General features: G+C 37.3%; 1 protein-coding gene across 3 annotated transcripts in view; it reads right to left on the bottom strand.

The window, feature by feature from the left end:
- Nucleotides 1-1460: 1460 nt before the first annotated feature.
- Nucleotides 1461-22188, bottom strand: part of scml2 (Scm polycomb group protein like 2) — a 21793-nt gene continuing 1065 nt past the window's right edge. The window contains exons 2-14 of one of the 3 annotated variants that reach the window (XM_024296011.2): nucleotides 20072-20138; nucleotides 19868-19936; nucleotides 19494-19564; nucleotides 19022-19256; nucleotides 18238-18326; nucleotides 15151-15394; nucleotides 7742-8052; nucleotides 7345-7474; nucleotides 6550-6756; nucleotides 5452-5625; nucleotides 4554-4769; nucleotides 3294-3448; nucleotides 1461-3208 (exon numbers count right to left, since the gene is read on the bottom strand). In XM_024296011.2, the coding sequence (XP_024151779.1) occupies nucleotides 3086-3208; nucleotides 3294-3448; nucleotides 4554-4769; nucleotides 5452-5625; nucleotides 6550-6756; nucleotides 7345-7474; nucleotides 7742-8052; nucleotides 15151-15394; nucleotides 18238-18326; nucleotides 19022-19256; nucleotides 19494-19564; nucleotides 19868-19936; nucleotides 20072-20093 (2046 nt within the window). In that variant the 5' untranslated portion in view covers nucleotides 20094-20138 and the 3' untranslated portion in view covers nucleotides 1461-3085. Of the gene's footprint in view, nucleotides 3209-3293; nucleotides 3449-4553; nucleotides 4770-5451; nucleotides 5626-6549; nucleotides 6757-7344; nucleotides 7475-7741; nucleotides 8053-15150; nucleotides 15395-18237; nucleotides 18327-19021; nucleotides 19257-19493; nucleotides 19828-19867; nucleotides 19937-20071; nucleotides 20139-22188 lie in introns of those variants that run through there. The other 2 variants (XM_036209621.1, XM_024296014.2) reach the window with 2 other exon arrangements.

Genomic DNA, 22188 nt, shown 5'->3' with positions numbered 1-22188 from the left:
TCAAGAGTCAGCACAGCCAATCAGCTTTCACTGATTCACTCAGGAGGTTTGGGAGAGTTTTACAGCGGATGCATTTAACAATACTAAGCTAAAACATGCAAAAAAATGCCTTCAGTTATTTATGTTTTATATCCAGAAGACATATGAGGCTGTGTAGAAAATACAAACGTTAAATGAAGCCTTACTAGGCCAACTAGAATTATCTATGCAGTCATTGCAATGCAGCCATGTGTTCGCCGGTCACATGATAACTGTCAGTAAGGTTTATATCCTTAAAAAACACATTTAAAACTGTATCATTCTGGTATACTGTAAAATCAGGACCAATACTCTATATCTAATGTGGCTAAGTACTGTAGATTATACACATAAAAATTAGCCCAGATAACTTAGAATACAATAAAAGTTGATTTATTTTAGTAGTTTATTTACTATTTATTAATATAGTTAAAAAAAAATGTACAAAAACCAACTTACTTTGTTTTTTAATTGTAATTACGCATTTCTTGGTTCATCTTTAAAAAAAAAAGTGATAACAAGCCTTCAATTTTCTTATTTTACTTCAGTACTTAATTACCAAAACAGAAAACTGTTTGGCAAGAATTAACTCCAAAAATGTAGTAATGATTCGTTGATACGTACAGTAATAAACACTTTGGTGTCTGGTTTGGAGTTCACTTTGTCTTTCTTCAAACATATTATTTAAACAACATGACTTACACATTAAGCAGATTTCAGCATGTAGTTGAGATGTTGAGCTTTCGACATGAACACTATAGTAAATGCAGCTCGCTTCACAAACAGGAAGCAACATTCATCATTCCCAGGAGCTTGTGTGAGTCATAATGAAGCTGTTTTCTTCAGACTGCTGCTGGTGAGCTGTTTGAACTCACAGCGCTCTCAAACAATGATTCCTATTGAGCTGTCACATTCCTTGAGAAAGAGATCCGTGATCTTTTGACCTTTAACCTTTTCTTTCCCTTCAGGATATTCACAAACACACATGCAAGTACAAAGACATACACAATCAAATGTATATAGCTCTTGCATGCTTTTTTTTTTCATTTTAAAAATCCATTATTTTTATTTTAAGGAACTATTTTTGTGTTTTTTAAATGAAAAATTAGCTTTCGTTTTAGTAGCTGGTGAGTGCTGACAAGGTCAGTGGTCTCCATCACAAAGGTCACAGGAAAACACTTAGTGGCTGTAACATGAGACGTCAGCAGAAACAGGCCTCACATACTTGCTTACAATTAAAACCTTTTGAAATATTTCTCCTAAGCTGATATTTGATGCTTCCTTGAGGAAAATGAACCAAACAGTTGAAATAATTTAAAAGTCATTTTTAAGCAAAAGCCCTAAAAAAGTAAGAAGTTTATAAAAAAATATTGTTTTAGTCACTAAATTCTAATCCTTGAATGTGACAATTTAATAATTCTTCAACAAAAATGACACTAAAATCCTGAAAACAAAGGTTTATTTGTGTGAATGCATAGCAAACATAGTTAACAAACAAATTTACCCAACTTACAGTAAAAAGTTGTATAGATACACATGAAATGCTACATAGCAATCGATAACAAGGCATCAAAAATGTACATAGTTATCGTGCAGTCCCTCTATGTTGTAGTAATAAACACAAAATGCAAGGATGTCAAACATTCCTAAAAGAACAAAAGAAAACTTTTCTAAAACCTGAGTTTCATATTAAAGCAATACAAGATTCAAGTAAGAACTTGTTACCACTACAAGAAAGCAACAATGTGAAGTGTAGCTACAGCAGACAAGAGTTTGTTTAATAATGATTCTGAAATGTTCAGAAAATAGGCATTTCTGTCACTAAAACAGATCAACACTGTGAAACATGATTCCCTCCTGCAGGTTGTTTGTCTGATACATTGACTGAAATGATTTTAACCAGAAAGAAAAAGCAGTGACACTTTATAATAGTAATAAAATTAATATAAAAACTGATGCATTAGCTTTATTTTATACAAAAACTCTTCTTCTTCGTGTTATAAATCAGAAAGTAGCCATTTTTTGTACAGCTCTGAAATGTGACTGTCAAAATGTTGCTTTTAGTCGAACATTTAAAAGTATCCAGTCAGTGTCTGTGCGGGCTAGGAAAAGAAACAATTGTGAACCAAGCAGTGTCTGTCAAACAAGTGTTATGTGCGATGCAGACCGGCATAACTAACAATAAAAAATCTTTAGAAACATTTTGTCTGGATTCCCGAGCAAATTACACCAATAAAATCAAAAAGCTACTCTCCAAAAACAAAATTTTGAACTTAGATATATTCGTCTAATGATTGATTTTAGCAAACATTTTCCAAAACCTTCTTAAATGAAACCTTCCAGCATCTTCAATTCACACAATCCTGTCATTCAGTGCCTGTTCATAACCACACACACTCTCACCAGGTTCCAAAACTACCTGTAACGTGAGGCAGTCAATAAACAAGTCTTTTTATTGCATTGATAAAATGACACAGTGTGGCCTTCACTACTGATACCTGAACTAACTTCCCCAGTCTTCAGTGCTGTGCGTCCATCCTGAAATGCAGACTAGGCAAACCAACAGTTTTTGAAAAACAGAAAAGGCTAAACGTGAGGTGTTTCTTTTTTTTTCGTGTAAATTTGTCCAAGGCTGTAAATAATGAAAAACATTCAAAACAATGTATACTTAGGACCAGATATCTGATGAAAGCTATAGTTGTGTACGCTGTAAATTCATATGTATCTGGTCCATACATTATAAACAGGAAACTGTGTTTATGGCAGTTACGAGCCTTTTCAATATAGAATAAAAAGGAAATCCATATACTAACATAACTTCTGATATGTTGCTTGAACTGTGAAATTGTACTGTGAAGGTTTACAATGTTTTTTCTTGTTCTATCCAGCTTTCTGTTCTACCAAAATCCTCCATTTACTGCTCTCAAAATGAACAGTGTCCTTCTACTTTCACAGTCCTTGTCATACAAAGTAGCAGAGACATGGCCAGAGTGGATTTATGTCGCTTTATGTCCCTGCAGAATGATGGGCGGTGTGTTTGGTAGCCAGCGAGAAAAGAGCACTGCAGCTATTTGGCCTGCTTCAGCTTTTCGATGTGATGGCACAGTTTGAGCGCCGGGCCCAGCTTTAGGCCCATGTACTTCATGATGACATCACTGCGCAGCAGCATCAGGGCCTTGCCGTCGATCTCCTGCAGGAGGGTTAACATGTTAGACAGGATATAACACAGTGGAGTGGATAAAAAGAGAGAAAAAGTATTTAGTAGAAAGGCTTACATGTTTTCTGAACAGCTCGATGTGTGGGCCGAGAGTCTGAGGATCTGCTTCCTGAACAAACCGGATGACATCATCAACTGTCCATGAAGAAGCATTGTTGCCCAAACTTTCTTTGTCCTGTTTCATGTGGTCTGGACCTGTTGTTGAGCTGGCTGCTGTTGCATATGAAGGAAAACAATTCAAACTGGTTAATAGATTTTTATGACATGTTACAATTATGTTAATAAACTTCTTTATGTGTTACATAAAAACACATTTCTGCAGGAATTTTATTCAGCAAACTGTCAGCGGGTGAAAAAAAAAATAACATAAAATAATCAGAAACTACAATGCGCCTCCTCCAATGTGTTTTATTGTTGCAAACAATGTTTTTAAATGCTGAAACATCGAAAAAGAAAAATAGACAGGTAATGTGTTTGAGCCTGAGTCTACCCTGTATGGCTCATGAGGGTTTTTGGGCTGTCCGGGGTTGTGGAGGGTCGTAAAAAGAACCTGAAGGGACACAAGTGTGTCTTACAGGTTCATAAATCCTCTTAAGGCCATCTCAATCGTACGATTGTCATGCTTGTGGTAAGTTTAACGTGAAGTTTCCACAAGGATAATGGAAGTTGCACGCACTTACGCATGATGTTGTTGTATGGTGCCCTTACACCACTCAAGTAGTTATAAGGTGCACATACTGGCTCTTTACTGACTGCACAAATGCAGCATGCACTGAGTGTGCAGGTGAAACGCCACAGGACAGAAATCACTCAATTTTTCCATTTAGGGATCAAACAACATTAGCGAGCAGTGATTGGTGTAAGAATCTGTCAATCAAATGCGTGAACGTTTAAGGCAGGGCCAGCGGGCACCACATGCTCTTATTGAGGCATCTGATTGGCCAGTTTATAACTTGAAAAACTGGCGATAAAGAAAATTTATCATGAAGAAAAATTTGGTTTAGCAGGAAGATGTTAAAAAGAAACACCAGAGCAAGAAGGGCCTTTCTGACAAACAGAATGACTGAGTAATAGCTGTTTATTTCTCAATACAAGTCCATGGGATGTCGGCTTTCTGCGACCAGCGGGTACTTCCTATTTGGTTCATGAGGGGGAGGGGATGATCCGTCCAGTTCTCTCTATATACTGTTTATAACTAAGACTTTTGATCAATGTCACAATATGAGCTTTATCACAATGGTTTGCATTTTAAAGTAATTACTAAACTAAATGATGTAGTTTCACGGTCTGAAAGGCATTGGTGAGTGTCCAACCTTACCCTCCACTCTTCTGTAAGTACTAATTGGGCTGACTTCAGTTGGGTTGGAGTTGACTCGCTGAAGGGGGGGCTGCGTTTGTGTGTGTCCGGGGTAATACGCTCGCTCTCGTTTGGCCGCTCTGTAGTCCAGTGTGTTGTGATGGGGGCGGGCGCTGGGAGTCCCATCCTTGGAGGGGTTGTCTTTAGAGAGGCCGTTCTCAGTGACGGATGATGGTTCTAATTTATCAGAAAGAGAAGAAACAAACAAAATCAGAATGACAGGAAAATAGCAAAACAATCACATTTATTAGATTAGTCTACAGTCTGTTGAAAAAACTGCAGTTATGAAGGTGCTGCTTAAGTATATGTTTGAATATTCATCAATACTCACTAGATTGGCAAATATAGACCATAATGCATTGCGTTTGAATTATTTTTCATGTGTAAAAACGTTTTTTTTTTCTGGTAATTTATTTTTTTATATACCTTCCAAGCTTTCATCTTCACAACACAAACGCAAAAATGTTGATACTTAAGTTTTTATGCAATTTATGTGTTGTTAAAAAAACCATTAAAAAAGTTCCCCAAAAAAGTTTTTTTTTTTTTTGCTGCAAATTTCCACTGGCGGCACTGGGTTTTGTGATTCAACCTGTTGTCAGGGGTTTAAGGGAAAGAACCAACAGAACCCAGGGCCAAACACCAGAAGAACTGATCAATTTATGATTGATTAATTCAATTGTGTTTGGCATTTTCTCTGATAAACTGTTTTATTTCGCCGTGAATTATAGAGAAATGGTGTTATCATGAAAAAACACATTTTGTTTTCTCGTCACGAGAGATTAAACGATAAAAAAAAAATTAGGACAGGGGGTTTTCTGTACTGATGAATTATTTGATGCTTCTTTCTTTTTTCTTTTACCTGACTTGGTTCTGCTGTAGAAGCGTGCGTTGTTGCTGTAGGGGCTAAATGGCTGAGAGCTGAACAGACTGTCACTATCCAGATGTTGGCACATGTTCTCTAAGAACCGCAGGACCGAAGACGCACTGGAGACAGAGGGCAGCTTCACATAACGGATGCCGTGCTCCGACCGAACTGAGGGCGGAGCAAAACAGGTTTCAATTAGCGTCTGCATAAAAATACACATGCACATGTAGACGCACACACACATAGTAGCAAGGTGGAGAAACCAAACAGCAGATGGTTCAGGGTTAGAGCACTCCCCTTATGAAACCATCTCACTCACCCCATCCCACCCTCCCACCCAAGCCAAGCCTGCATAGATCCACAAATTAAAACCCCTCTCCCCTCAGTCTCACTCTCGTCCTTTCCAATCCGTTCCCCCCAAGGGGGACGCAGTGCCAGAATCCAAAACCAGGTTAGACACACATGTCACTTCTCATTACCCACACAAGTGTTACATCAGCTGCTGCAGTGCTAGACATGTTTTTCTTCATCCCCCACCCCCATTATTTAGCTCTACTCGTCACTCATAAATTACAAAAAACCAAACATCTCCTGCAAATGATTTAAATGCATCTTTTTCTAACTATTTTTCTGCAGGAAGAGCAGAATTGATAGCAGATTGAGGGATTTTGCCTGGATCGCTTCAATGAAACGGCCTTTGTTTTCTCAATAACTGCAACTGTAACCTGTCAAACCTGTTTTAAAACAGTCAGAGGGGCTGAGATGCAAAACTGATTAATAAAAACCTAAATAGAGGTGACAAAATAAAAGCATAAAGATGTTCACTTCAAGCTTCAACAATGAAATAAAAGATATTACTTATTAATTTTTAATGCATTTTCCAAGCTTCCACATTTTTTTCTAATTTAAGGAATAAAGACAAGCTGAAGAAATGGTAGACAAAAAACAGTCTTATAAAGCACTAAAATGTTTTATAACTATTTCCTCCAAACCATCACCTTTATTTTTATTTTTGGTAAATACAAGTTTGACATTAGGAATGAAAACAACTACATAATTTTGAAGGGAATGTGCATCCCAAGGTGCCGTTACCTCTGATGACCTCTCCCCCCGTGTGAGACTGGCTCTGCAGGAAGAGCAGCAGCACGGAGGGTTTGAACGTGCAGTCCACGCAGGCCTGGACCGCCTGCTGGAGCACTGCGTTCACCGGAGCAGGACCGAAGTGATCCGGCAGCTGCTGCACCAACTTTCGGTCGAGATGCGGCCCGTTGTCACCATGCTTGTTAACATAGACACACACTGAGGAAACAGAAACAATATTAAATATTTACATTTTACAGTTAGTAATTAGTCACAGTTTGCACTTAAAATGAGTTATTTAAGGAAACAAAGATGGAAGGTAGAAACACGTAATTTGGTTAAATTAACTTATACTGTATTATATATTTTTATGAACTAAAACAACAATCTTAACATATATTTAGTATATATTTCGTATCTTGTAAATATCCTTTTTTTCAAACAAAGTCCTATTTTTATCATTATAGTCCAACTGCATAAGCCTCTGGCTTATTGGATTTTTTTTTTAAATTGTATAAAGTCCTTGGATTTCTTAAATGGATTAGTATGAATAAGTAGCTACATTTGCTAAATACTGTTAAAGATTTTGGAAAAAAAATACACTTTACATTTAAAGCAAATCTTAAAGTTTAATAATTTCAAACGTTGTGAAAATGCTCATTTGGTAAAATATTACAGTTTAAATATATTACTGTGTAAAAGTAAAAAAAAATAATGATGACACAAATCTGCCTCTGAATTCTGGGTGTTTTACTTATTTACATTCACTATATTTTTATGTAAAGCATGAAAATATCTGCTATTCACCTGTGCAAACTACATTTGAGCTGTTGCTCAGACTGTTGTCCACAGAGACGTGGCTGGCGCTCAGTCTGGTTTCTGGAGGTGGGGTTGTTTCTGGCGACGCCCCCAGGGATTGCCCCACCAAGGGCTTTTTCTGGAGCAAAGAACAAACAAAAACCCATCTCATTAAATCGCTAGAACCATAAAAAGATGCTAATGATTTGTAATGGAAAGTTTTAATTTTACACATTCATCATATTATAATCTAAACTTGCTATTTATTCAATCTACCATTTTGTTTTACTAGTTCAACCTATATATCCTCACCTTTGTCTCCTCTTCATCAAAACCGTTTCTGCTATAACAGATCCAACATAAAATGACGGGTCACTGAGACTGCATAATAGATGAGGTGTCTCACCTTGCCCTTAGGCTTGGGCCCTCTCTTCTTGTGTGGTCTGGGGGTCAGCTGAGTCTCAGAGCTGGTGTTCACTTGGCTCTGCGATGATCCATTTACTGCTGCTGCCGCCGCTGCAGCCTCAGCTGCTGCCTTCAACAAAGCTATGGTCTGGGACTTAGGACGACGACCTCGCACGCCCTTGCGGACAGGGAGGGGCGGCAAGGGATGGGGCAGTCGGTACGAGGTCTGCATGGAGGAGGAGGAGCTGTAAGAGGAGCGACGTGTTGCTGAGGTGGTAGAAACCGGGGAGAGGAGAGCGCCTGGGAGGGTAACTGGAATGAAAGAGAAGACATACGGTTATCTTGGTAGTTTTTAAAAGTTAATACTCCCCAAATGTGATCTTATGGGGTTTTTATTTGCAAGTTTTCTCCATATATTTTAGTTCTTTTGTAGCTAGGAGTTCGATTTGTTTTCAGTCGTTAGCAGCATTTTAATTATTTAACTAATCAATAAAGTTCTGCACAGAATATCAAAATACATCTTCTCTTTATCTCACTCAGAGCATCAAGTCCAAGCAGAGGAGCTTGAATTTTTCAGACAGATCTTATATTTTTCACCCATTCCTATTTTTCCAACAGATTGAAACCACAAGTCCCCAGAAACCTGCCTGTTATTCTCTCAGTGTTCTATTTTCTTTAAGAAATACTAAAAAAACAGAAACTAGCGTCATCTATTGTGTTTTTATTTACAACACAACAATGTAAACCTCACAGCAATAGTAAATACAACATTCAACAAATACAAAGGATTGGAATAAATCCAACAATTAAGAAACTAGATCATGTTTAAAGGCTAAGGAGGATAAACAGGAAACTCAACAAAGTTGTTTTTTCCCTGTTCAGTTTTTTAAGACTACAAATACATTTTTCTGTAGAACTGAATTCTACGGCTCGACCTAATTTATCTGCTCGTCATGACAACATTCCAAACACAATTTTGGCTGTAAAAAATATTAAACCAAGACATCGAACACGTTTATTTAAAAAGATCCTAATTTAAAAAATGATCATCTTTTCAGTTGTCTTTTCTTCATATTAGAAATTGCTGATGATTTTCTAGAAAACGACAATGTGATGTCTTTGATTTTCAATTTTTTTTTTTTCTTATCTTGTTTAGTTTGGATTTCAGATTTTTTTGTTTGACCTTTCACAGACGAACTCATAGGATGTGCCAAAAGGCTAGAAACCCCCAACTTCACTGATGGTGGATGATTATTCCCTCTTTTAAAGGGGTCATACCATGACTTTCTTAGGCTTTTCAGAGTAAACTATATCCATATGATCATAAATTACCTTGGGAACACTAAAAAATACATTATTTATGAGATATTTCGTTATTTTTGTGAGCGTTTTCCTACCCGGAAGTAAAATGACTCAAATCCTGAGGCTCCTGCATCTAAAATGAACGTTTTCTGCTGATCTCCACTAGCTCTGTGGAGAAATTGAGTGTTAGTGTTATACTGAAGGCGGTGTTGTCAGAGCGGACTCTTCCTGAAAGGGGCTGTCTCACTTTGTGACATCAGCACGTGAGAATCCGCTCATTTTCTGGGGTGTGGGAGGGACTGCTGTTGAGAGCGCAGGTTTTAGAGGATTACTCAAAAATGAACAGATCAAAATACTGCTTTAGAGTTCTTTATAGAGAGGAATGAACAGTATAAGGCACTTACAGGCTCAAAAAGTTGTTTTTTCATGGTGTGCTCCCTTTAAACAACACACAGCCCACAAAGCAGCAACATCCTCTCTCTTAGTTGATGTGAAAGGCAACATGCGTATATTTCAACAATTCAACTTGATGCAGCAAATATTTCATCACTCCATTGTATGGCAACAGGTGAAAACAAAATAATTTACTGAATTTTAAATTGAAGATCGTGTTTACAAGGTTTCAACCACAAATACAGAACCAAGTAAATTTGATTTTTTTTTTAAATGTAGGTAAGCTCATGTAAAGTGAAGCCTCAGCTTCCTGTCCTAGATTAAGAAAGACACTGAAAAAATCTTCCTCTTTTTAGCCCTTTCTCTTTTAGGGCTGATGCAGTGTTTTGTCGTTTTTCACATTTTTTTTATTCGTTATTAGCTGTCTGTCCAAAAAAAAAAAAAAAAAAAGTTGGTTGCTTTTCCTGTTTTTTTAGCTAAAATTTCTCATAATTCTCCTTTTAGATGTGGAAATTCCCCAAATTATTTGCAACTTCAAAAATATTTTTTCTGTAAAAGAGCTTTAATTTAGTTAAAAAAAAATTATATTTTATCTTTAACAACAAAAATATATGAGAGGGAAAATAGAAAATCTCTCTGGAGCTTTATTAGCTTGAGCGAGGCTTTGAGATATCATCACATAATTATCACAGAGGGGGGTGAAAGAGCAAAAAAAGAGATAAGTATCTTATATTTCAATGACAAAGTCTAGTTTGGTGAGAGCGAGGTCTGGAAGTGCACGGCGATGCTCTCGGGGGGGCTACAGCTTTCATCAGTGTCCTTACTGAGGCGATATGGAACAACTATGGAAGCTTTACAGTATTCTCTAAGGGGCCGGCCTGGGCACCATGAAAGCAGCTTAATTGGAAAATGAGTGAAGGTGGGTGTAGCAGAGAGCAGGGTCTTGTTTCAGGGGAAAGGGGCTTACCAGCTCGCCAGTGGCAGCTGCACAAAACAAGCTTACACAAGGAGAGAGGTGCCAACCTGCGTGCAGACAGCTACGCTTATACAACCAGCCAAACGCCCTCCGCCATCCCACAGCAGATGGAAACAGGGTGCCAGACACTTCCAGGGGAGGTGGGGGGGGGGGTCTTTTATCCACCAGGGAGAAACTTAGGTTGTGGGACGTGTTCTTTGATCTGTCCTTATAATCCATTCACAAAATGTGACAAGCATCAAAGCAAAACATGGCGTTTCCAAACGGGTGAGTGATGCCGTGCCCTGCCTCAGATTGGTTTATCACATTGCATAAGCCAGATCAATTACACCTTTCATGAGAATCTCCTAAAATTCCCTTTCATCCACCCTGGAGGATGATGGGATCACGCATCATCTGTCAGCTTGCTTCAGCTTTGGATCAATACGATGCATAAACTGAGCGACACCGTAGCTTAAAAAAAGGCGGAGTTTAAATATAATTTCCAACACATTTAGATACAGTTTTAGCGAATTAGTGACTGAGAATGAGCATAAAAACAAAATCTCAGAAAAACACCTATAGACACATCTTGTAGCTGTGCAGCCTTTGAAAATTAATAGAATTCCGGTTACTTTCTATTTTAGACTTTTTTTGTCGAAATCTGACATTTTTATTTCATTAAACCTCAAATTTCTGCAGATTTTTTTGATTGACAGGTGGTCGGCCCATCTTTGCCATTAGGAGTTCTTCTTATAGGTGGATTCAGAGATTATTAGTCTAATTTACGGGCACCTTTTTGACCATTTAATGGTTGAAGTGCCAAAGAGTGCAGCACGATGTTGTAAAGACAACTGTAAAAATTGTTTGATTAATTGATTGATTAAATATAATTTAAATCCCTTCTTTAGTATCTATCATCAAAGAGAGACACGATTATTTATGATAAAACTCCACCAGAAACAGTGATTTTGGACATGAAAGCTGCACCACTGAGAATGAGGAAAAGGGGAAGTTTCATTGATTTACCCCTCATCTAATTATACCCTCACGAGCACACACCCATGTGATATTGCGTGCACACACATCCGCTGTTATTTAAAATTCATTTATGACAAGCTGGGGCTTCATGTGTGTAAAAAGGAGAGGGAAGTCCCTTAAATAGCTTTGAGCCACAGTATATAAACACGTTCACTCTTACTTCAAAATTTAAAAAACAGTAAAATCCCATTTCTTTCTTGCACACTGCTACTTTTTAAGGTATTTATTCATCCTTCAAATAGGAATTTATGGGGCACAGTGCAAGAAATTTGCGTCGATATATTCAGGTTTTTTTCACATTCCGTTTGCTTCTCTAAAGACAACCAAAAATGTGCAGCTTGTTTTAAAATAATGCTGTAAATCTGCTAAATTTAAGTCTTTTTTTTTTATTTCCTTACAAAGATCTTTTAGGGTTTTACAAAGAAAAAAATGAAAGTAAATAAACACCTCTCTTTATGCTAATTAGGGCACATGATTACCATTGCAACAACTTTTCATTCTTTTTTATCATTTATAAACAATACTACTGAATTTCTTTAGAGAATAATTAAAAAATGATGACAAATTTGTGAATTTGTGGAAAGAATTGATTAGAAATTCTCAATTCCTTGATTTTTTTGGTTAAAAACTGATTTTTTTTTTTTACTCTGTCCTAAGGATTCATGTTCCTGCAACATAAATACATTTAAAATGCAATGTAAAATTACCAAATATGTTCCAGTTTTTCTACAAATAAAAGTCAATAAATGGTTTCAATTTCACATATGCAAACAAAACATGCACCACTCACCAGGAAATAACCCAAAAAGCAGAAGTTGATGGCAGAAGTGGTGGGAGTGCTGAGGAGAGCTGCAGCAACGTCCAAAACAATAAAAGTCACAGCTTCCTGGTTGACTTTTTTAGCAAGTCTTCCTGTCACAGACCCTGCTGACTTCCCTCTCACTTTTTTCCCTCCTCTTTTCTGCTCTCTCCTTCTCCTCTGCTCCTCATTGTCTGTACTCTGCGCCTCTATCAGCTGCGAGACTCCCTCCTTGTTTTCTCCAAGCAGAAGCCCCACAACAAAGCCCACCACGCTGAGGCTGCCTGTGCCGCTGGCTGACGCTGCCGCACAGCTTCCCTCCCAATGAGTTGGCGGGAGGAGGAGGAGGAGGAGGAGGAGGAGGGGAGACGGGGAGCAGGGGGTTTGATTTGAATAGGGGGTAGGGGAAGGGCCAAATCACCAAGAGAGGGAAAGTAGGGTAGCTGTATGAGTAGTGTGTGTGTGTTGAGAGGGGGGGGTCTGACGCTTTTATTAATGTTATCTGTAGGCCATATCGACAGTATGCATCAGTCACCTGCTGCTAAGCAAGCCTGTAGGGGAGGGAGAGAAAACAGGCGGGGTAAAGAAAGGTTAATGGCGGGACACCAAAAAAAAGAGGAAGGGGGGATGGGAGATGGGTGAGGGGGGGTGTAAAAGGTTAAAGTGGATTTGAGGAGTCCTGATTGAGAGGGTTGAATGAGGGCAAACTCCAGGAGTTTGTGTACACAATGCAGACATTCGCAAACACTGTAATGACCCGGTAGGAGTCCCCCTCCCTGATGAAACTCTAGACTCTTTTCAGGCATTGAAAGATAGTCCGGTCCAGCATCAGGACTGGGGAGAGCTCAAATATCACTGTGAGGAAGCCACTCTAATACTATGTCAATATAGATTGAAGTGCAAAAGTGTCCCAGTTGCACATTTAGGAATAAATGACCTCTTTGGCATACATTTGTAATACGTATTAATTTTAAACTCCCAATAAACTAAGTTAATTGATATTGCATTTACAGATAATATTTGAAGTCCCACTCCAATCATCTTTTGATCTATATTTAAAGCATTCTCAGTGGTCTTTAAACACTTTAAACACCTGGTGATGCTTAAACACAAAATCTTTAATTTACTGTAACCTCTCAACCGTTAACATGATCAATGCACTTTCAGTAGATTCTGAAAGAGAAAAGCAGCAAGTTACAGTAAATCAAAGAACGTAAACACTGGAGCTCCAGTGTTAAAGGATTAATTATGATTATGTCATTTTTAAGAAAAAAAAATTAAAACCCTGTGTTGTTTTCTAGGAAATAGTTTCTGCAGAGCGGCAAGAGTTCATCAGAAATCTGAGTTGCGGGCAGGACTGTAAGGGTAAAGTAAGTCCTTCCCCATTTTCCATCATCCCTCTGTTTACACTCTCTCCTGCTGGCTTACAGCTCTTCACAACTCCAACCCGACATTAGCAGTGTAACAAAACAGTTTTGAGCCAGATATCAGCTCAGACGAGGCAAATGAAGATGTACATGGATACTGGACTTTCTGAAGTTCATGGTGGAGAAGAGTTTTTGCTCAAGTATGTGCTCCCAATTTTGAATCTATAGTTTTTTTTTTTTTTTAAAGTTTGCTCTGTAAATTGCTAAATCAGTAAGGGAGAAACAAAATTAATTAGCTGTATTTAAAATGTTCTCTTTCTTACCAACTGTGATTAGCATAAGAATAATTTGATTATTTTATCAGTAAAACTTTTATTGTCTGTTCCCAAAATATATTCGAGAAGAATCCAATTAATTTTATTGTTAGTTTTCACAAATGTGCATAATTTGCATCTAATTTATTAATTGTTTGTAGCAATATAGCAAGCAAAACTAGCAATTATAGATATCAAATCATAAAGAATGAGCTATTCCCCCTTTCTTTAGACCTTTTAGGAAAAAGTTGAATATCATGGCAAATAAAACAAAAGATTTATTTTTATTTTTATTTTCAAATCCAGTTTCTGTGGGTTTTTTGAGCAGGAACCCCAATTTATGTTAAAATTATGCAAATAAATACTTGAAATCAGGTAAACAGGGAGGCCTGAATTTATATTAACTCATAATAATGAAAGGTTTGAATAATTATTATCATCAACATTTTAACTTTAGACAGAATTTTCCTTTCTTTATATATTTCTTTATAGGTTAAGATTGTAATACAAGTTATTTTTTATGTACTCATCGTAAAGCCAAAATATATTTGTCCCTGCTTTTACTACTGTTAAAAAAAAAAAAAAAAACTTAATTTTTACAATAAAACACATGGTAATTTTTCTTAATGCAAATAAGTAACTTAACATAAATATAACTGTTCAGTCTCACTGCTCCTCACAACTAAACAGAAATGAAATATCCATGCAGACAGACTCATTCATAAAAAAAAAAAAACTTGTCTGTTCATCTGCACTGACTGATCAGGATTTAGCTGCACTGCCCTCTAGTGGTCAGAAGGTATGCAACCTTCTGTGATTCCAGACACAACTTTAAATGTTCAGCTCGCATTTGGACCACATGCATGATCACTATGAGCAACACAAGCCTCCACTAGTAAAATCTGTCATTTGCTGCCTAACAAACTTGCATTTTATCTTTGTGAACATTTACACACACCTCTGCCTCAGCTAGGAGCACAAATGACTATGATATGCTAAAATGAGTCATAGGTTAAACTAGTCATTCCATTCAGTTGTTGCCTACTTTTTGCTCAAATAGTCTTTTCTTGTGGTTTTTATTTTCCTCATCGAATATTTTAGATTGTGGAATCAGGAACCACTAAATAGTAATACCGTACCATAATATAATTGAATTTTCCTGCTAATGAACAGGATCATTAGGATAGTTTCCACCAACAAATCACTTCAACAGAAGCCATAAGCCGAAGCAGCACTCACAGAAATTTCCAGGTGGCTGTAAACTGTGTTTGGTCAGAGCACACCAGCCCACGGGGAAGATGTCTCTGGAGTCGTAGGGACACCAGTAGTCGAAGGCGCCTCGCCAGCCGTCGAACATGACAAAAATCTCCTGACCTCTGACCTCTCCCACTGTGGCGGGGCAAATCAGATAAGGGTTCTTTCTGTCCACCGCCTCCAGTTTCATGCCAGGCTGAAAGTAGTTTTTAGCGGGGCTGGGTGGTTCCTGCACAGAGAAACAAACGGTCAGGACATGGTTCATGAGGGATAGCGGGATGTAGGCACAGGCCCAACCCAAAAGCAAAAATGAAAATAGAATACAAACAGGCCAAACAAAACTGGAAAGTAAATACAAAGCTTATTTTGTAGTGGTAAAAATGAACGTACTTGCAAAATTTATGGAAGTGGCAGAGCTTCTCTTAAAATAAACTATACATCCAGTGACTGGAGCATTGTGGGTACAAATTCACACTAAAAAAACTCCTAAAAAAATTAGACCCAATGTTTCTTTGATTAACAGTCAGCATTGAGGGATGGGTTGAGGGTTTAACCACTAAATGTTTTCTGAGTGTGGCTGTGACTAAAGCTCCCACCTTGTTGAGGGGATCTGACAAAAAAGTGGGGAACAAAAATGAAGTGTAAATGGCACTTTAGCTCTGCAGTAAGCTAAATTATTTTTAAAAAAGCAAAAGGCAGATTTTAGGGTTTATTTGGCCTATAAAGTTTTATATAAAACTAAATATTTTAATAAAACTAAAATTTTATCATAGGAGAAACATTGATTAAAGTAGAACGTACATATTTATATATTTTTTTGTCATTTTTTTGGCATCTATGATTAAAAAAAAGAAAATCAAACAATTGTGAGTTCCTACTTTTAGTTGTTTTTGAGATTGCAAGAAGTATGAGAAAACAGAACATGACGTAACAATTTGTGCTTTTGTGTTACAAACACTTTTTTGTATCTGTAGGTGGGTTGGAAGCTTCAAAAAATAAACACTGTCATTTTGCACTCAAAAATAAATTCATAGCAAGACTCAAATCAAACTATAAAAAAAACTGAAGAGAAATATCTTAATAGTAGACTGTTCTTATTAACAATTCTTTAAAAAGGAGTTAAAGTTAATAAACTCCAAAAACCCATCTCTTTTACCAAGTAACAATCCAGATTCAAAAGGTTTTGTGACTCCATGACAGTCCACAGGAATAAATGCTGATATTTTCCCTAACCAAAGGTTTGAATTTAAAAAAAACACCATTAACTCTAGTATTGTAAGACAATAGTAGATCAACAAAAAAAGTATGTAATTCTCCAAGTTATTTTACCTATAAAGCAGAGAGGTCTGTAATGTTCATCATAGATACACTTCAACTGTAATACACAGAATATAAAAAAAGAAACCAGGAAATCACCCTGCCTGGTTTTTAAAGAATTTATTTGTATAATGGTGAAGAAAATGAGCAACAATTGACTAAGACGTCTGTCCCTCAGAACTGTTACTTCTTTGTGAAGAACGTCTTTTATCCTTTATAAGTTACTTGCATTATTAACACCCGTTTGAGCTGGTTACCTAATGAACAGTCAGACTGCAGTCTCTCCACCATGGCCACATGTTGTCTAAAGTTCTCTATCTGGAAGATCCAGAGGAGGATTAGGAGAATAACATGCTGAGCTGCACCCCATGAACACTATGCCTTCTGTGAAGTACGGGAGTGGAAGCATCATGTATCTGAGCTCTTTTTCTGCAGAGGGGACAAGACGACTGATCCTAGATCCTGACAGATGCAGACAAATGTAACAAAACCGTTGCTGGTAAGGGCGGTAACACCACTAACCTGTCCAAACACCGCGCTAAAATACACCAGATTCTAGCAGAAAGGTGCACAGCATTTTTCAAGTGAGACATGTAGTGCTGGTATTGGATCTACATGTGTGTATTCTAGCAGTACACAGGCGGAGCACACGACATAAGTTTTGTTTATCAAAATAACAGCAGTAAATGTAAATAAAAAGGAGGGGGGATGAATATAACTACCAGTACTGTAAATACAATGAACATATAATACTAACAGGCTGAATGTTCATATTGAGCCTCAATAACTGGCATAAAAACATAAAATGTAAATTAATTAAAACACACCATTGTGCTTTTTAATTTCCACTGTTATTTTTCTTTGAAGTGAGAAGGCTATTAGGTATACTCTGCATTTTGGTTCTCATTAGTTTATTTAAATAGTTATCTTAAAGGTTTGTTATTTTTACAAAGAAATAGTATTTATTATTTTAGTTTAGAGTTGCAAAGGATGTTAAATTAACATTTGTGTTTTAATTTGTTTTTACAATTATAGATCTCTATGTACATAGTTGGTCTTCTCCCTTCTCATTTTAACACAAAAAAGTATCTATAAGAATACGGGATCGATAAGCAGTATTGATAAGAGGAGTAGTATCGGTAAAATCTTAATGGTACCCATCTCTAGGCAATGAAGGAGTGGCCGTCTTAAAAGGGATTTGAAGGTTCTGGACTGGTCTAGAGGGAGTTAACAGTTCGTGTTTCCAAGTAACAGCCCCAAAACATCACAGCTCATGAGAAGATCTACATGGAAGAATGGACCAAAACAGCTACAGGAGACATTTAACCTCTGGCATTGACTGATAATATATTACAAAGTACTGAGGCAAATAATTATTAATGAATAAATACTTATTATAAAAGAAAATCTAACAACGTAATTTCCTGGATTATTTTTCTTCACTCTGTCTCACAGTTTGTGTTTGTATGATGTACTTTAGAAACCTCTCATTTTTTAAGTGGGACAACTTGTAGAATCGATTGCACAAATACATATACATTTGTTGTCCCACTCTAAATCTTTAATTAAAACTAAAATAAATGTAGAAAAAAAATGTCTCACAAATGTGCATGTTTCTGTTCTTTATTGAAATAGTTTTCTCAATCATGGAAGGAGTTTGTTGTGAAGTGTTCTAAAGGGAGTTTATGGTATTGCCCATATTGTCATAGAATTAGGGAGGAGACTGGTGTGTTTTTCTTTTTCAGGTGACCGTACCTTCTTAAAGGCAGAAGCAGGGGCCATCTCTGCACCACTAAGCGTACGCAGGAGGAACATGGGCCACGAGGACGCATTCATCCGGAAACCTGAACAGAAATCCACAGTCACACTGATGACAATGTTACACAGGAGGAATTACAGCTAATGTTGGTCATACTAAAAGACACGGTTCATGCTTCAAAATCTAGTTTGTTTTTAACACATTTCGCTATGTATTGTGCATTTGTGATTTTTCTATGTTCACACCAGAGTTGGAAACATGTGTTCAAGTGACCCCTTCCAGTGAAAAGTCAATGTAACCACATGTATATGTGCGTTTAAAATTCTCACGTTCACATGTCACCACGCATGTTTAAAATGTCATTTTTAGGCTTTATGCGTGACCACCTCATTAGTTAAATCAGGTTGAACTTTGACCAATCAGGGACTTTGATTTGGCAGTGATGTATGAGTAACATTCTTTTCAAAACATGGAAGGAAAAATTAATAATTGCAATTTGTGCCAAGATGGAATTATATAAAACCAAGTCTTTCATATATCGGAATAGAGCTGTGAATATGTGCTGGATTTTAATGTTTTTATTTAAGTTTAATTATTTTTTATTATCATTGCTTCTTGTCTTACTGTTATTTATATTACTGTGGAATGTACTTTGAGATGCTTGAAAGCAGGAGAAGTGCTATATAAATAAAGTTGAATTTGAAAGAAAACAGTGAACACTGTATGCTAAATGTATGAATTCAATGTAAAAAGCAGCTGAGCGCTCTAATGTTGGATCACCCAGTGGTGGCTGCAGCATGTCCCCGTTCCTTTCACACGTTCCTATGGGTTGGATCTCCAAAGAGTCGACCAGCCGCCAAAAGTCGTTGGTGTTGTCACTGCCATCCAGACGTAACCGCAACCGTGTTCCCATCATGCCCATCACCGTGGCGATGCACACTGAGTTGGAGTTGCGAGGATCCCGAGCTTCCAGCTTCATTCCTGCTTTGAAGTCATTGGAGGGAGGGATTCTGGCCTGCACAGGATAATATTTTTTTATGTTTATTTTTGCATAGATTTACAAATGCAGTACAACACGAATAAAACATTTTTGAATTAAAGCCTTATTACATTACAATAAGCTTTAGTATTTCTTGTGTGCTTTTAAATGATCCAAAATATATTTGGAAATCAGCCACAAAATTAAAACATCACTGAATTAAATGTAAAACATAAAGTAAAAAGATAAAGAAAGTGAATAAATATCCTTTACCTGTTTAAAGCAGGAAGGTGATGCTGCAGTGGAGGAGGTCTCCCTCAGATAGTCCTCCCAGCTGAACGGATCTGCCAACGACAACAGGACCAAGTTATTGTCACCATCATACAAGTTATATTTAGACAGAGCCAGACCAAAAAAGAGAAAATTGTGAAAAGGTTTACAAAAAACTAAATATTTTATTGTTTTGTTAGAAAAAAAATGTCTTGTTCTTAAAAGTAGATTCTTTGTCATTTATGCTCAAATGCTAGTTTCACAAAACAATGACTAAGAATAGACGGTAACACATTACTGCCACAGAAAAAGAGGTAGCGTTAAAAAAAGCCTCAGTCGTAGTGAGCATTGACAACGCAGAGCTGCGAGTGACCAACCGTTGGATTTGTCGAGGGCCGAGCCCGCTGTGATGCTGCTGCGTTTCTCCTTCTTCTCCTCTTTTTGATCTGAAACCAGAAACATGACGTTCTGAGCCATAGCGCCGCTTCAATCTTAAGCATTAAAATTGCTAAACAACATCAGAAACGTTCATACAAGAGTGGACGGGCAAACCAAGGAGAAAAACAGCGACGGCGGCCTACCTCTCTGAGGCGTTCGACCCATGATGACCTCCTGTCTGCAGGTGAAGAACTAACCTACAAAAAAACACTGGAGAGAACACAAAAAAATCACAATCTTCAATAAAAATACACATTATTTGTACCCGTCTGACTGAATAACAAAAAGTATGAACAATACAACATTTTGCCAAACTTAAAACCTAAAATATAAGTATAAAAATATTAGATATTAAATAAAATAAAGAAAACATCCAATTTATCTAAAATCAAAGCTTTTCCCTTTGTTTTATGTTATAAAATGCTAAATAGTCCAAAAAATGCTTATTTTTAGTCAGTATTATTGAATATTTACACATTGAAACAGTTTTTGTTCCAGGCGGGTTGTTTTTTTGAAAAAAATGGGCAGATGATAGCAAGTCCTTCTTGCTATGGTCATAAGAAGAGAAAATCCAAAATCAATCCTCGCAACAATCCAACAAATAAAAAAATAAAGGCCCCAAAATGTAAAGTTGAAGCTCTCCAGCCTTTTCCCTCCTTGCGTTAGCAAACTGGAGCTGCTGCTAGAAGACCCTCAGTCTGTGCACTAAAGCCCACCGAGTCGGAAGACGCCATAAAGATTCCAAGCTGCCATAAAAAGCCATTAGGATGTGTGGATGTGGGACGTCCGCTGACTGACTTGAAAGGATTTGCAGCTCCTCCTCAGACCGCTTTAGTGTTTGCTCTGCTCAGTCGGCCTCATTCAGGACGGTCAGACAAAACTGCCCCGCCGACCAGGAAGCACTTCGATTTTTACAACCTCCACTTCCACTGAGACAGCCCCCGACCCGGTTTGTTGTAAGAGTTTAGACCCAAACAGGGATGAAAACTGAAAGATGGCAGAAAACCAGGTTTCAGAGGAGAGGATGTAGCTTTACTCGCAAAATAGTTGTACACCTTCTTATGCAAAATAGACAAACACTAATTTGTTGACGTGTTATTTTACTATTCTAAGTTAGAAAATGTGACTTAAAATAGATGTTCTGAAGCACAGCAGCAGACGTGAGCAAAGGAAGAGAGTTACAATACAAGTTATATTTTTCTTAACAACAATGTTGTGCGACCCTTTCATGACACTTTCTAGGCCATTTCTTAAATGTCAACTGTATTTAATAAAAATGACAGTGACGACCACGACTTCCAGGACAAGTGAAAATGTATCTTCTTTTAGTCAGGGTGTGTTCAGACTGGACACATTTGGTTCGTTTAAAGTGAACCAGAGTTAGTTTCTCCCGATAATTCAGAAGTAATTTCCGGTCTGAATACATACAATTGGTCCCTGGTTTGGGACCAGGAACCGCTCTCTGACCCATCTTTTAGGGTGGTTTCCAATTGGACTGAACTCCGGTTTGCTCTGAGTTACCAAGTTTTCCTGCTCCGTGCTCGGAGCGGAACAACTGAACCAAAATGACCACCGTAGTCAGGCGTTACGAGATGTAAACAGAGTAGCAGAGGCACAGCAACTTTGGTCATAAAAACAACTTTTAACGTGATACACATTGCTTCTCGCACTGTTTTCCTAACAATCTATATGTCATAAAAACACAGACATGTAGCATAACAAAAAGTAAAAAGTATTGAACCTGATGATTGATGCAGATGTTCAAAATTGATCAGCAAAATATAAAGTTCGAATAAGTGAACTATCCTGACAACTGTTCCAAAGCATACGACTTCCATCACTCTTGTTGCTTTGCCCCACTCTCATAATTCCTGTCCAATGACTGAAGAGATCTTTAGTCACATGGTTTTGTTTACAAGTTGTAGTTTGAACCAGAAACGTCCAGTTACAAAATACAGACCAAACGAAAGGTTCAGGACTTAACTTAAGCAGACCTGGTTTGGAACAAAGAGCTTTAAGTCTGAATTCACCCTAAAATACTTTTTTTTGTTAAATACGCCAAAAGACTATGGCTGTTTTCAAGGTGTCTTACTTAATGCTGGAATGTACAGTGCTAAAAATTGACAAATTGATAGTAATTTTGGCAAAAACTATTTAGATGTAGCTGGCTATTTGTTTTGAAATGTCAGGTATAAATTCAAGTTCATTTGCATTTAACGTTATTAAAATAGTTCGGAGAATCTCTTTGCAAAAAGTCCCC

The sequence above is a fragment of the Oryzias melastigma genome, linkage group LG3 (genome assembly GCF_002922805.2).
Source record: "Oryzias melastigma strain HK-1 linkage group LG3, ASM292280v2, whole genome shotgun sequence".
Classification (NCBI taxonomy): domain Eukaryota; kingdom Metazoa; phylum Chordata; class Actinopteri; order Beloniformes; family Adrianichthyidae; genus Oryzias; species Oryzias melastigma.
Note: the sequence above shows the minus strand (reverse complement) of the source record. Positions and strands in the feature narration are given on the sequence as shown.